This window comes from Capra hircus, chromosome 7 (assembly GCF_001704415.2).
Source record: "Capra hircus breed San Clemente chromosome 7, ASM170441v1, whole genome shotgun sequence".
NCBI classification, from domain to species: Eukaryota; Metazoa; Chordata; class Mammalia; order Artiodactyla; family Bovidae; genus Capra; species Capra hircus.
The window spans coordinates 30127280-30140570 of NC_030814.1; the positions used below are offsets into that span (position 1 = coordinate 30127280).

The 13291-nt window shown below is 47.2% G+C and overlaps 1 protein-coding gene across 1 annotated transcript in view; it reads right to left on the reverse strand.

Moving 5' to 3' along the window:
• The window catches only part of WWC1 (WW and C2 domain containing 1), a 155484-nt gene that overhangs the window by 51904 nt on the left and 90289 nt on the right, over nucleotides 1-13291 (reverse strand). Inside the window, exons 4-5 of the mRNA XM_018050071.1 lie at nucleotides 8232-8308; nucleotides 6610-6689 (exon numbers count right to left, since the gene is read on the reverse strand). Coding sequence (XP_017905560.1) covers nucleotides 6610-6689; nucleotides 8232-8308 — 157 coding nt within the window. The remainder of the gene's footprint in view (nucleotides 1-6609; nucleotides 6690-8231; nucleotides 8309-13291) is intronic.

Below are 13291 nucleotides of genomic sequence, written 5' to 3' on the forward strand. Positions count from 1 at the left end.
GCAGAAGCAACACCATTCTTGAAGTCAGCTCTTAGTGGAAGCCTTCCCTGATCATCTCCCTGGGTCTCCAGGCTGGGCTAGATGTTCTCATGACATATCTTGTAGAGCTTGACACTGCACTTGGTATGCTGTGTTATAATCAATAATTTATGTGGTAGTGTCATCTGATAAGCTTGAATATGTTTGAGTAGTTTTATTACATAGCACAGAGCCACACTTTTTTTTTTTATGTGATCTTCTTTCCCAAATATTTATTTATTTGGCAGAACTGGGTCTTAGTTGAGGCGTGTGGGATCTAGTTCCCCGACCAGAGACAGAACCCAGGTCCCTGCCCTGGGAGTATGAAGTCTTAGCCATTGGACTACCAGGGTGGTCCCTTATTTCTCCCCCTTAATTTATTTTACTGAATGAAAGTCTTTCAATTCTATAGTGCTTTACAATTTTCAAAAGGGTTCACTCACACACATGATTTCATATAATCTCGTAATAATGCCTTTTGCCCTCTACCCCTATACGTCCCTTCCCCCTTCCTTTTCCCCACTGGACACCACAGTTTGTTCTCCATACCTGTGAATCTGCTTCTTTCTTGTTATGCTCAAAGTCTGTTGTATGGTTTAGATTTCACATGTAAGTGATATCATAGGATTTGTCTTTCTCTGTTGGACTTATTTCACTTAGCATAATGCCAAGTCCACTGGTGTCATTGCAAATGGCAAACTTTTATTCTTTTCTATGACTAATATTCCATTGTATGTATGTACTGCATCTTCCTTATCATTTATCTGTTGATGGATACTTAGATTGCTTCCCTATCTTAGTAATGGGAAACACTGTTGCTATGAGCACTGGGGTGTGTGTATCTTTTTCAATTAGTGATGTTTAGATATATATCCAGGAGAGGAACTACTAGGTCAGGTGGTAGCTCTATTTTTGGTTTTTTGAGAAATCTGCATACTGTTCTCCATCGTGGCTGCACCAGTTTACATTCCCACCAGCAGTGTACAAGGATTCCCCTTTTTCCACATCCTCCCAAACATTTGTTTTGTGTTCTTTCTGACGATGACCACTCTGACTGGTGTGAGGTGATACTTTCACATTTCCCTGAAGATTAGCAATGTTGAGCATCTTTTCGTGTTCCTTAACTCAGGTCTCTCAACCTCCGGATTCTTGGGGCGGGATCATTCTTTGCTGTCGGGGGGGCTGTCCTGTGCGTTGCAGGATGTTCAGTAGCACCCCTGGCGTCTGCCCACTAGATGCTAGCAGCATCTGGACCTTGAGTTGTGACAACCAAAAACATGTCTCCATACTTCACCTAACGTCCCTTGGATGGGAGGAGCAAAGTCACCGCTGGGCGGAACCACAGCCTTTAACAAGCATTGGCTGGGCTTCTCTGGTGGCTCAGTGGTAAAGAATCCACCTGCCAGTGCAGGAGGCGTGGGTCCGCTCTCGGGTCTGGGAAGATCCCACGTGCCACGGAGCCACTAAGCCCACGTGCCGCAACTACTGAGCCTGCGTTCTAGAGTCCAGGAGCTGCAACTGCTGAAGCCCGGGCGCCCCAGAGCCTGTGCTCCGCAGCAAGAGAAGCCCCTGCAATGGGAAGCCTGGGCACTGCAACTAGAAAGTAGCCCCTGCTTGTCACCGAAACGGAAGCGCCAGTGAAGCGACGAAGACCCAACATAGCCAAAGGTAAATAAATAAGTCAACTGTTTTTAAAAGTATAATAATAATAATAATTTAAAAAAAGCATTTGTGGAAGTTAAGGGCTACACGAAGGAAAGGTTAGAAGGATGAAGAAACCCCTTGCTACCACTTGGCAGCATGACCTTGGGGATGGCCCTTGTGCACACGGAGCCTCAGCTTCCTCCTCTGAAAAGAACCTGGATAATGCCATATGCCTCGTCCATGTTCACCAAGCTGTGAGCCATGTTAAGAGGGATAAGGTTGGAACATGAGGTGGGGAGTTAGGAAGTATGAGACAAATGTGAGGGGTTTTAATACTTTCAGGCTGGGGAGTCTGCCGGCTCATCCAGGCCTTACACACAGGTTCATTTTGATGGAGGAAGATGGAGGTGAAGGGGCACGAGGCCATTTTATGAAGGTCAAACGAATCCTATTGGTGGTGGGCCCAGCCCTCTTGGAGAAGGAGAGCTGTGCTGTGGACAAGGCTCAGAGAGAGCACAGAGAGAAATTTTAACTGCTTCACACTTTCATCAAAAGCCAGGGAGGAGGTTTCAGTGCTCAGTGAAGAAAAGGAAGTTTTGTAGTCTGAGGGAACACCACAAACCCATTATTTCAGGATGAGAAACCACTCCAAGGCATGCTTTTCTGGCCTTCCAGAGGCCGAAGTGTCCTGGGCTAAAAATAACCTGAGTGGGGAATCACAGGTTCTCACCCTGGCCTCCTTGTCTGCAAGCGGGGAGTGGTAAGGAGACTTGTCTCACGGCCCCATCCCTGCAGCCTCCTTGGAGGAGGAAGACAAAGCCCCAGTTATGTCTCCCTGCTAAAAATAGCCTGTCTATGCCTTTCGAGGACTTGGGCCTGGGTGAGCCTGCCAGGTCGTCTAAGACTGGTCTCAGATCGAGTTTGAAAACTTTGCCTACAGGGAGCTTTCCCAGCAGAGGCCTGACCAACATGCTTGGTGGAGAGAAGTCTCCCCCTCGAGCTGAATGTCCTGGGGCCGGAGGTGGCCCTGTCCCAAATGGAAAGGGGGTCAGGGGAGATGTTGTATTGTCTGAACCTGGCCAGGGGCTGGGGGCTCTGGGCAAGGGGCTGTGCCCAGCTGTCCCCTGCCAACCGGATGAGGGTGGCTTTGAATCCTCAGCAGGAAGAGACAGAAGTGGTCTGTCTTCAGGGCCTCGGGCGCCTCACATGGCTTCTACCTGACTGCTCTCAGGGGCCTTAGCAACCCAGGCTCTGGAATTTGGCTCCAGAGAGGAACTCGGACTCTCAGGGACTGGGGAGTGGGGGGAGCAGAACAAAGGGTTACCATTATGTACTCAGTGAATGAATCCTTTTTTTTTTAGGGAAAGAAATGTTGCGTGGTTGGTGGGAAGGAGAGGGTGTGTATGTGCTGGGAGGGGTGGGGAGCGGGACGCATGTGTTTTAGGATTTCCAAATTACACGGCTGTCTTTTCTCTAAGCACTTGAGACAGTCACACCCGGCAGCCACAGAGAAGCAGCGCAAAGGCTCTGGTGGTAGCCAGCTCCTCTGGGTCTTGTCCAGCCAATTCTCACCGGGCAGGGTGGCTCTGGGGACCAGCAGAGAGATGCTGTCTTGCCCACCGCCCCCAGGGATGGTATACCTAGTCTTCCTCATTTACAAGGGCTCAAGGCAGCTGACGGGGCCAAATCCCTGGCTTTGGCCCTGATTTTTCATTTTAGTCTTTTCTGAGAGGTCTGCTTCCATCCTCAGCAATCTTTTTTTCTTTTTAAAATTGGGTTTGCTGACCATGTGTGTGTGCTAAGTCACTTCAGTCGTGTCTGATGCTGTGACACCATGAACTGTAGCCCACCAGGCTCCTCTGGCCATGGGATTCTCCAGGTGAGAATCCTGGAGTGGGTTGCCATGCCCTCCTCCAGGGGATCTTCCTGACCCAGGGACTGAATCCGTGTCCCTTGTGCCTCTTGCATTGGCGGGTTCTTTACCACTAGTGCCCCCTGGGAAGCCCCTTGCTGACCATGAACCAAATGAGTTTTAGCTTCCTCCAGGTTCCACAAAGAGAGGACGCTAAGAAGTGACTGGACAGTTCCCCAGTGGGCACTGAATGCAGTCCCTTGGGAGAGGGAAGGGGGCCTGATGTTTTCGGGGTCTGGGGGCGTTTATCTGGGATGATGCCAGGAAGGCAGGTATAAGGACATGAGTTTCAAAACCCAAGAGTCCCAGGTCTAGCTCCAACACTCTTGAGCTCGGGTCTATTTGCAGCCACATCAAGTACCCTGGCCTATAAAGGGAAGCAGAATAAAAGCTGCTCGAGTAGAGACAATGGAAGGAGGTGACTGGTGCCCAGGGCGAAGGCACAGTTCATGTGAGTTCCTTCCAAGTCCAAACAGCCAACTATCTAGAGGTCACCACCCCCTTCAGCTCACCAGGTTTTCCCTACGTGCCAGGTACGGTCACGCGCTTGACGTGGATTTTCCAATTCAATATTTACAATATCCTATTTTTCAGATAAAGAAACAGAAGCTCAAGGGGATGAAGCAAAACACTTTTTCATGTTCCCTGGGAACTAAGATTTGAACCCAGGCCATCCACCCCTGGCAGCGACATTCCTAACGCTGTCTGCCAAGGTGCGCATTAGAGCAGAAACCTTCCTCCACAGGGAACACGGGGGTGGCTTCCGGCCCAGGAGCCCTGAGAGGCCTTATCTGGGCCTGATATCAAAGTGGTGGGGGTGGGCAGGCTGAGGGAGGGGGAGAAAAGGAGTCTTGTCTTTGGGGTTTCAGCCTCAGCTTACCAAGCAACAAGAATGATCAATGCTGCTACAGGGTGACAAAGTGGTAAAACAGGTTTGTGGTGGCTCAGAGAATAATGGGAAGTGTTTTAACCAGAAGCTCCAGAGCACCTAGGAGTTGGGGGAGCGGGGGTGGGACCATGGTGAGGCAGGCATTGGAGGAAGGGGGGAGGGGAAGAAGGGAAAGAAGGGGGAGGACCCCTGCTCTGAGAGTGAGTATGTGCTCCCTTAAACTATGTGCTCAGAACCTGCTCCACTGCCTTGGAAGACTCATGAGGCTATTTGCTTTACAGGAATTTTCTGAACTCACATTACTGCCCCTGGCTGCCCTTGGCACCGCTGGAGACTACGAAGAAGCATAAAGCACAGCCTCTTGTCCTGATGAGACTAGAAACTGGCTTGAGAGGCAGGACTGGCCTATGTATAGATACACACCTATACAATATATATCTATATAAACACAAAGCCATACACATAACACAAAAAGGCACTCTATGCAGTCTATAACACACAGCCATGTTGCCTTATATCCTGGTGGCTCATTTGGACAACAGGGGTCTGGGGAGTGGGGATGTGAATAGGAACCCACCAGCCCCTGTGGTCAACTCCCCTTGAGAGCTGGACTACAAAGAACGCTGAGCGCCAAAGAATTGATGCTTCTGATCTGTGGTGTTGGAGGACTCTTGAGAGTCCCTTGGACTGCAAGGAGATCCAACCAGTCCATCCTAAAGGAGATCAATCCTGAGTGTTCATTGGAAGGACTGATGTTGAAGCTGAAACTCCAATACTTTGGCCACCTGATGTGAAGAACTGACTCATTTGAAAATACCCTGATGCTGGGAAGGATTGAAGGTGGGAGGAGAAGGGGACAACAGAGAATGAGATGGTTGGATGGCATCACTGAGAGGCCATGAGTCTGAGTAAACTCTGGGAGTTGGTGATGGACAGGGAGTTGGTGATGGACAGGGAAGCTTGGCGTGCTGCAGTCCATGGGGTTGTAGAATCAGACACGACTGAGTGACTGAACTGAACTGAACAACTCCCCTCGATTCATAGGGCTTGGAGATAAACACCCAAAGGCTTGGGGCTGTGGCCGAGAGTAGTGAGAGTGGTTTGAGGTCTGGAGAATGAGGAGAAGGTACAGTCAAGGAGAGTGAGACGGTAGTGTCTAGAGAAGATGCTGTCTGTGTACAGGTGACCTCACTGGGAATCTAAGCAGATAGTGCTTAGAACAGAGACATCTACTGACCGTCCTCTTTGGAGCTTCCAGGAGGGCTATGAGGCACTGTAATGACTGTCCCATGAGCTCATCACACATACTGAACATGACTCAAGCCACAGTCTCAGTGATATGAGTGGTTTAATAACAACAATAAGCTAACGCTCAGGAACATGGACTAGGGGCTTTAGTTCCCATCTATTCAATGGAATCAGCTAACAGCACAGTCCTTACAGAGTTGTCATGAGGGTCACCCAGATAGAAACACTGGAAGTGCTCCCTGGCAAGGACTACCTGCTCAATAAATCCCCGCTAGTATAATCATAAAAGTGACAAGGAGCACATCTTCTCTAAGGAAACAAGAGCACTGCATGTTTGTGGCTACAAGTCAGCTTCTAGAAGTGAAAACTACATTTGGTCAAAGTTCTGGAAATCTCTTCAGCCACCTCCAAAGTGCAGTGTGCATGGCATGGAGCCCACTCTTCTAGAAACCCGTTTGTTGTGGAAGGGATCCTTGTTTCTTCTGGGAGCGTACAAGCCAGGGTCATTGTTCACTTCGAGGGGCTGTGGAAAGAGCTGGTTTTGTCCATGTGCGTATCAGATTCTCCCCCATCTACAGGAGGGGAGGAGTCAGGTGCATAGACATGCCCGGTGATACTCATTTCTGTGGCTGGCAAAACTCAACTGAATGGAACAGACTTTAATGACTTCTGGAATTCAGAGGACCATGAGAACCTGAATCGGAAATGAGTCCCCTTTTCTCTTCCTAAACCTCAACCTTGGGGAATGGTCTTCAGTAGAATAGAACTGGAACTGAACGATTAGAAAGCCTCGTTTCAAGGAGGGTGGAAAGAGGATGAAGGAGAGGGGGACAGAGAGGATGGGAGGAGAGCACAGCTGAGGGGGATCCCCATAGCCTGTACCACCAGGCAGACTTACTTCTTCAGCGTCTGAAAGCCACGCTCTTTGAACTGTAGCTCCTGCTGGAGGTGAGCCATCTCTCTCTTCAGCTTGTTAACCTGGATGGCAGAAGACCACACAGAGGGTCAGAGGCTGATATGACCCCAGAGCCCCCAACTGGCCCTGCCTAATGACTCAAGTCAACATCCCCTGGGCACCCCTCACTGATGTTGCTGGGGTCGGCCTCCCAGTCTGGTGGCCCTGTAGGCCAGCCCTTGCTCTGCGAAAACAGTAAGTCGACAGGACCTGGCTGACCTGGGCTAGAGTCTGGCCTTCCCCCTGACTAGCTGGCTGGCTTCTGTCAAGCCATGCCATTGCCTCTGTGAGCCTCCCCTTCCTGTTTCTGACGGATGAAGATAATGGCAATTTCCTGGGCTGGGCATTACTTAAAGCAGGTACTGGATTCGCTAGTGTAGTACAGGGAGCCGAGAGGCAACGTAGTAACTTTATATGCACGCCCTGGCCAGGGAGCCAGCTTCAGCCTGCAGAAATGCTTTGGCTTGCTTTACTTTGGTAAAGTATCCACCTGCCAAAGCCAGGAGACACAGGGAACGACTAAGCCCGTATGCCACAGCTATCGAGCCTGCACTCTAGAGCCTGGGAAGTACAGCTCCTGAGCCCACGTGCTGCGGTAACCGAAGCCCGTTCGCCCTAGAGCTCATGCTCTGCAACAAGAGCAGCCCCACAACTGAGTAGCCCGTGTGCCACCACTAAAGTGTAGCCCCATTCGCTGCAACTACCGGAAAGCCCACGCAGACCAGCACAGCCAAAAATAAATAAATTTAAAAATTAAAAAATGAGTTGCTAATAATTAAATATTGAACTATTTCGTATACTAGGCCTAGATACACAGTTCTTTTATGAAAATACTTGAAGATGTGCCAGTGCGGAGCCCACGTTCCAGCACGGGCACAAGAGCACAGAGCTAAAATCCCACTACCCTTTAGACAAGACAGACCCTTCTAGGCTACACAGCCCCTGCTGCCTCATCTCCAGCCGCTTCTCCCCTTTCACATTCTCTCACGGGCATCTGACTTTGTAGTAAACCCATGTTCACAGCACTGACTTCACCTTGAGCAGGTCATTTAAGTGCTGGTCTTCAGTAAGTCTCCACATCAGTAAAGGGGGAATAAAACTATCTGTCCCCTAAGGTAATCAGGAGGTAATTAAATACGATAATGCAGAGCACACAGTGGTTAGGAAGAGAGCACCTTCCATGAAGAAATTTGGGGGAAGCCTGAGTCCACTGCGACCTTGAGCAAGTTACTTAATCCCGCCAAGCCTCTGTTGGCTCATCTTTAAAATGCAGATAGTGACAGTGGCTATTTCACAGGGTTATCGCGAGGGCATGAGGTATTACTCATGAAGCATTTAGCACTACGCCTGGTTAGAGTGATTGCCTGTGAAAGGGTAGCTGCTATCAACACTGCTATTAGTAAAACGAGGGCTACTACAGTTCCTGCTGTTGTTATGTAGGGTCTCGTTAGTCAGCACCAGCTGCCACTGCCTGGTGGAAGCATCTACTCTGGTCTTGTGGGTAGGCTAGTAGCCAAGAGCTGCCTCAGGGACCCCCATCAATAGCATAAGCAGAGAAGACCTACCCGGGATTTTGCTGTGGCAATTTCAGCTTTTAGAATCTCAGGGTCATACTTAGAGCTGGATGACGAACCAGAGACCACTGCAAAAAGAGAAAAAGGAATTCTGTAGATGAAACATATTTTGGTCAAGTTGGCTTACTTGGCCATCTAGATAAACCCAGAAAGGAATGGCTATTAGTGAACAACCTAAATGCCCAACAAAGGGGAATTTGTTAAATAAATAGGGTATACATATAAAGTGAGGACTGTACAACATAAGTGATTTAAAACGATGGTGTAGGGACTTCCTTGGTGGTCCACTTGGTGAAGATTCTGCACTTCCATTGCAGGGGTGCAGGTTTGGTCTCTGGTGGAGGAACGAAGATTCTGCATGCTATGTGCATGGCAAAAAACAAGCAAACAAATAAATGATGGTGTAAAAGGATACTAAATATTCAGGAGATGCCCAAAACTTACAGTTAAATAAAAAATAGTAATTTACAAAAAACTACAAAGAAAGAATAAGTTTGAAAATATACAGAGGTAACACATACACACACACACATATGTGGAAGGAGACAAGAAAGATTATATTTAGAGATATGGATGTTGAATAAAATTAATTTTCATCTTTGTATTTTTCTATCTTTTCTACAATTTCTAACACAAACATAATTTTCTAATCAGAAGTTACTAAAAATATCATTTAATGTACTTTATAATGTACATTTGAAAAGGAAAATAAATTACCTGTAACCCTATCATCCTAATACAATTATCTTCTCTTCAAGTTACCTTTCAGTGTTTACCTACAGTTCTATCATGCACAGGTATACCTCAGAGATAATTTGGGTTTGGTTCCAGACTCCCATAATAAAGGGATTATCGAAAGAAATGGTTTATCACAATAAAGTGAGTCACAAGAATTTTTTTGTTTCCCAGTGCCTATAAAAGCTATGTTTATACTATTGCAATCTATGAAATGTGCAATAGCATTATGCCTTAAAAAATGTACATATTTTAATAAAAAAAAATACTTTATTGCTAAAGAAAGCGAACCATCATCTGACAACGCCAGGTTGCCGCAAACCTTCAATTTGTAAAATCCACAATCTCTGTGAAGTGCAATAAAACGAGGTATGCCTGCAGCTGTAATCTTAGTGCATTTTAAAAATAGAATTTCTTTGTGTCTTGATAAAGGATTTTAAGGCTTACAAAAAAGGACACAGAGTGATCCATCTAAAAGGAAGGAAAATGAAATAAACGAACAGCGAGAGTGAGGAAGCCAGTGGCGTGAAGCTGGGCTCACTGCGTGCCATGAGGTCCCATTTCTGACCCGCCGTTGCCACAGACCTGGCTCTGAGTTTCCTACCTGCTGATCTGAAGAGGAAAATGGGCCCTGTGTATGACTCGTGGTGTGTTTAAACACAACCCCACTGTTCAGGAAAGGGACAGGCACTGTTCAGGAAAAGGCCAGAGAAGCGTTTCTCCTGAGTCCTTAATCTTATGGTCTGAGCAATTTCATCACCTCCCCTTTCTGTTTAACGTCACTTGCTGGGACCTGGATTCTTCTGAGGCTAAAGAGGCTTATTTGGAGATTGCGGGCAATTTTCAGTGTGTGGAGGTAGAAGGAACAGTCATGAAGGGGCTGCTGCTCTGCTCTTTGGACCTGGTTTAAATACTGGACTGGATCTTTTGATTTACTGCTGTTGTTTAGTTGCTAAATCGTGTCCTGCTCTTTTGTGACCCCACTGACTGTAGCCTGCCAGGTTCCTCTGTCTACGGGATTTCCTAGGCAAGAATATTGGAGTGGGTTGCCATTCCCTTCTCCAGGGGATCTTCCCAGACCCAGGGATTGAACCTGTGGCAGATTCTTTACTATCTGAACCACCAGGGAGACCTTTTGATTATGCTTGTGCAGTGTGTGATCAGTTGCATCCAACTCTTTGTGACCGCATGGACTGAAGCCCACCAGGTGCCTCTGTCTGTGGGATTTCTCAGGCAAGAACACTGGAGTAGGTTGCCATTTCATTGTCCAGGGGATCTTCCCGACCCAGGGAATAAAACCACACCTCTTGCATCTCCTGCATTGGCAGGTGGATTCTTTACCACTCCACCACCGGGGAAACCTCTGATTAGGCTTTAGGAAAGTTAAAATGAAACACTGGGAAGTCTGGGAAATAAAACTGTTCTGCGTAGAAACTGACAAGACGTCCTGCACCATGGGCAGCATTTCGCCGCTGCTGAGTTTGGAACGATGGTGATGATGAGGATGACGGTGACTGAGCCTGGACTTTCTCAGAAGAGATGAGCGGCAGGAACACCTGGATAGGAAGGACCGCACAGCCCTTGTTGTGAGCATGGAACAGGAATACATGTTTTGTTGCCAGTTTGACGCGTTCACTTCCTGTGCTCTAACTCCTTTAACTCCGCTGCAATTGGGAGTTTCAAGGGAGAGACCTGGTTGGATACAAAGCTGGAAACACTGACTTAGGCAATTGCCCAGATAGTCACTTCCAGACAAAATTTTAAGGTCATTGACAATCTTTGTTACCCACTGATGGTTAGTAAAAACATGGTGTAAAGATGAGCGTCATCAGTGAGGAAACAAGATACACCGAAAAAGAAGTGTGCCTGTTCTGTGAGCACCCGATCCTGCAACCGGCCTGTTTACCCAAGCTGCTGGGCTTGGCCTTCACCGGGGGAAGTATTAAGGGGAGCGTGGTAGCAGCCTGGGAGAGCCCATGAAACACGGCCAGTCCTGACCCTAACAACAGAGGGTGGCTGTGGGGACCAGTGCTGCCAGGGCAGATTGTGGAAGGCAGGAGTTCTTCCAAGGGAACACTCAGAAACCCTCAAGGGAGAACCTGAGAAGGATGAGACTCTGCCAAAGGGCCACCAGGGGCTGGAATTATCACCCTCGAGAATCACTGTGACATGTACTGTTTCTGTCTAAAGCTGCAGAAATAGGATGTGGCTTGTTATTTTTTAAGCTATCTTTTTGTTGAAGTAAAAAAGTACATATAGGAATGGAAGAGCGCACACATCATATATGTGCAGCTTGGTGGACTTTCACAAAAGAAACACACTCAAGTGACCAGCACTCCAATCAAGACCAGCACTCCAATCAAGAAACAGGTCATGAGCTTTCTTTCTGTGTCCGGGTCCCCTCAGTTACTCACAACAAAAGAATCTCATATTTAAACAGGACCGTAGAGATTGCCTTTAAGATCACATCTTTTTCTAGTTTTTAATTTTTAGTTTTTATTCAAGTTATGTATGAATACTCTAACAGTCTATATAAAATGCTACATATTTTATACATCCCAGATTTGCTATAAAAAAAGAGCATTCCCCAATCCGCTTATCTCACTAGCAAAAAAGGAACCATTTCAGCGGGTTCAGCCAGTTTCTTGGGCATCCAACCCTGTGTGTCTGATAATATGCAAGCATCACTGTTTCTTGATTTTTTTTTTTTTTCTGTTTTAGGCATCATGTATTCATTTCTCTCTGGAGGATGGAGTGTTAGGCTCACTCCCTTTCCCAACCCCTACCCCACACAGGGCACCCCCTCTCAGCTCCTCATCTTCCTTACAGATAACTCTGGCCAGAGACACCTTCAGTGTTTGTTATTACTCTTACTCTGTAAACACTATTCTGGGCCCAGGCATGTAGCCAACTTTGCATACTTTTTCTTTCCAGCACATTTTTGGGGTTGTTTTTCTTAAAGTTAATAATTATCATTTTTAGGTGTGCATCAGTTCAGTTCAGTCGCTCAGTCGTGTCTGACTCTTTGCGACCCCATGAATCGCAGCACGCCAGGCCTCCCTGTCCATCACCAACTCCTGGAGTTCACTCAAACTCATGTCCATCGAGTCGGTGATGCCATCCAGCCATCTCATCCTCTGTCGTCCCCTTCTCCTCCTGCCCCCAATCCCTCCCAGCAGGTGTGCTTACTTTCCCCAAATTTATCACTGAGCAACCTCACACTTGGCCAGTTATCTAAGTCTCCTCTCCCTGAGTTCCTTTCTTGGGCTCTGTCTCGCTGGGTGTGTGTCTCTATTCTCCTTGCTTGGCTGGCATCCTGGGACACCCACCCCTCACCTCCACTGCCTCCCTCTCTCCTCCTTCCTAAATTCCATGTCTTCCCCCCTGTGATTACCTCCTCATTTTGGTAGAATATCACTTCCAGGAACTTCCTGAGAAAGGAAACATGAAGGAAATAACACTTCTGGAAAACGTGCGTGTAGAGTCAGACATGACTTCGCAACTGAACAACAATGACAACATCCATGATTAAAGGGTAGTTTTGCTGGATATAGAATTCTGGGGCAGAAGTTATTTTCCTTAAATGTTTGAAGGCATTGCTCCATTGTCTTTTAGATTTCCAGTGTTACTACTGAGAAGCCAGGAGCTATTCTGAGTCCTGATCATTTTTGTGTGACCTAGTTTTTCCTCTCTGAAAGCTTTTAGAATCTCGAATCGTTCCCAGTGTTTGAAGTGGCACAATGATATGTCTTTGGTGTGAGTTAACTTTTATCCTCTGTGTTGGGTGCTCACTGAGCGCTTTCAATCTCCTCTATCAGTTCTGGGAAATTTTTCTAAATTATGTCACTGATGCTTCTCTCCCTCTGTTTCTTCTGCTCTATCTGGAGCTTTCATTACTCGGATAGAGTTCTTGGCCTGATGCTATTTTTCCATCTCATTGTATTTTTGTTCTGCTTTTTAGAAAACTTCCTCAGTTTTATCTTCCAGGCTTCCTGTGGATTTTTCATTTCTACTCTCGTAGTTCAATTTCCAAAGGCTCTTCTGTGCTCTCTGAACGCTCCTATTTATAAAATGTAGCATCCTGTTTTACTTTCATGGTTGTGAGCTTTTCTCCATGTTTTCTTCCCCACGCACTCTCTCCATTTCCTACAAGGCCTCCCCACTGCCAGGTGTTTGTTTCATCTCTACTGTTCATGTAAGAGGCTTTCCATAGATGTCCAGAAACTCAGCCGTCAGCTCACACTTAAACCAGGGACCCAAAAAGCTGGCTGGAGCAGGGTTTGTTGGAGATGGGTTACATGATTCACTGTGGGTTG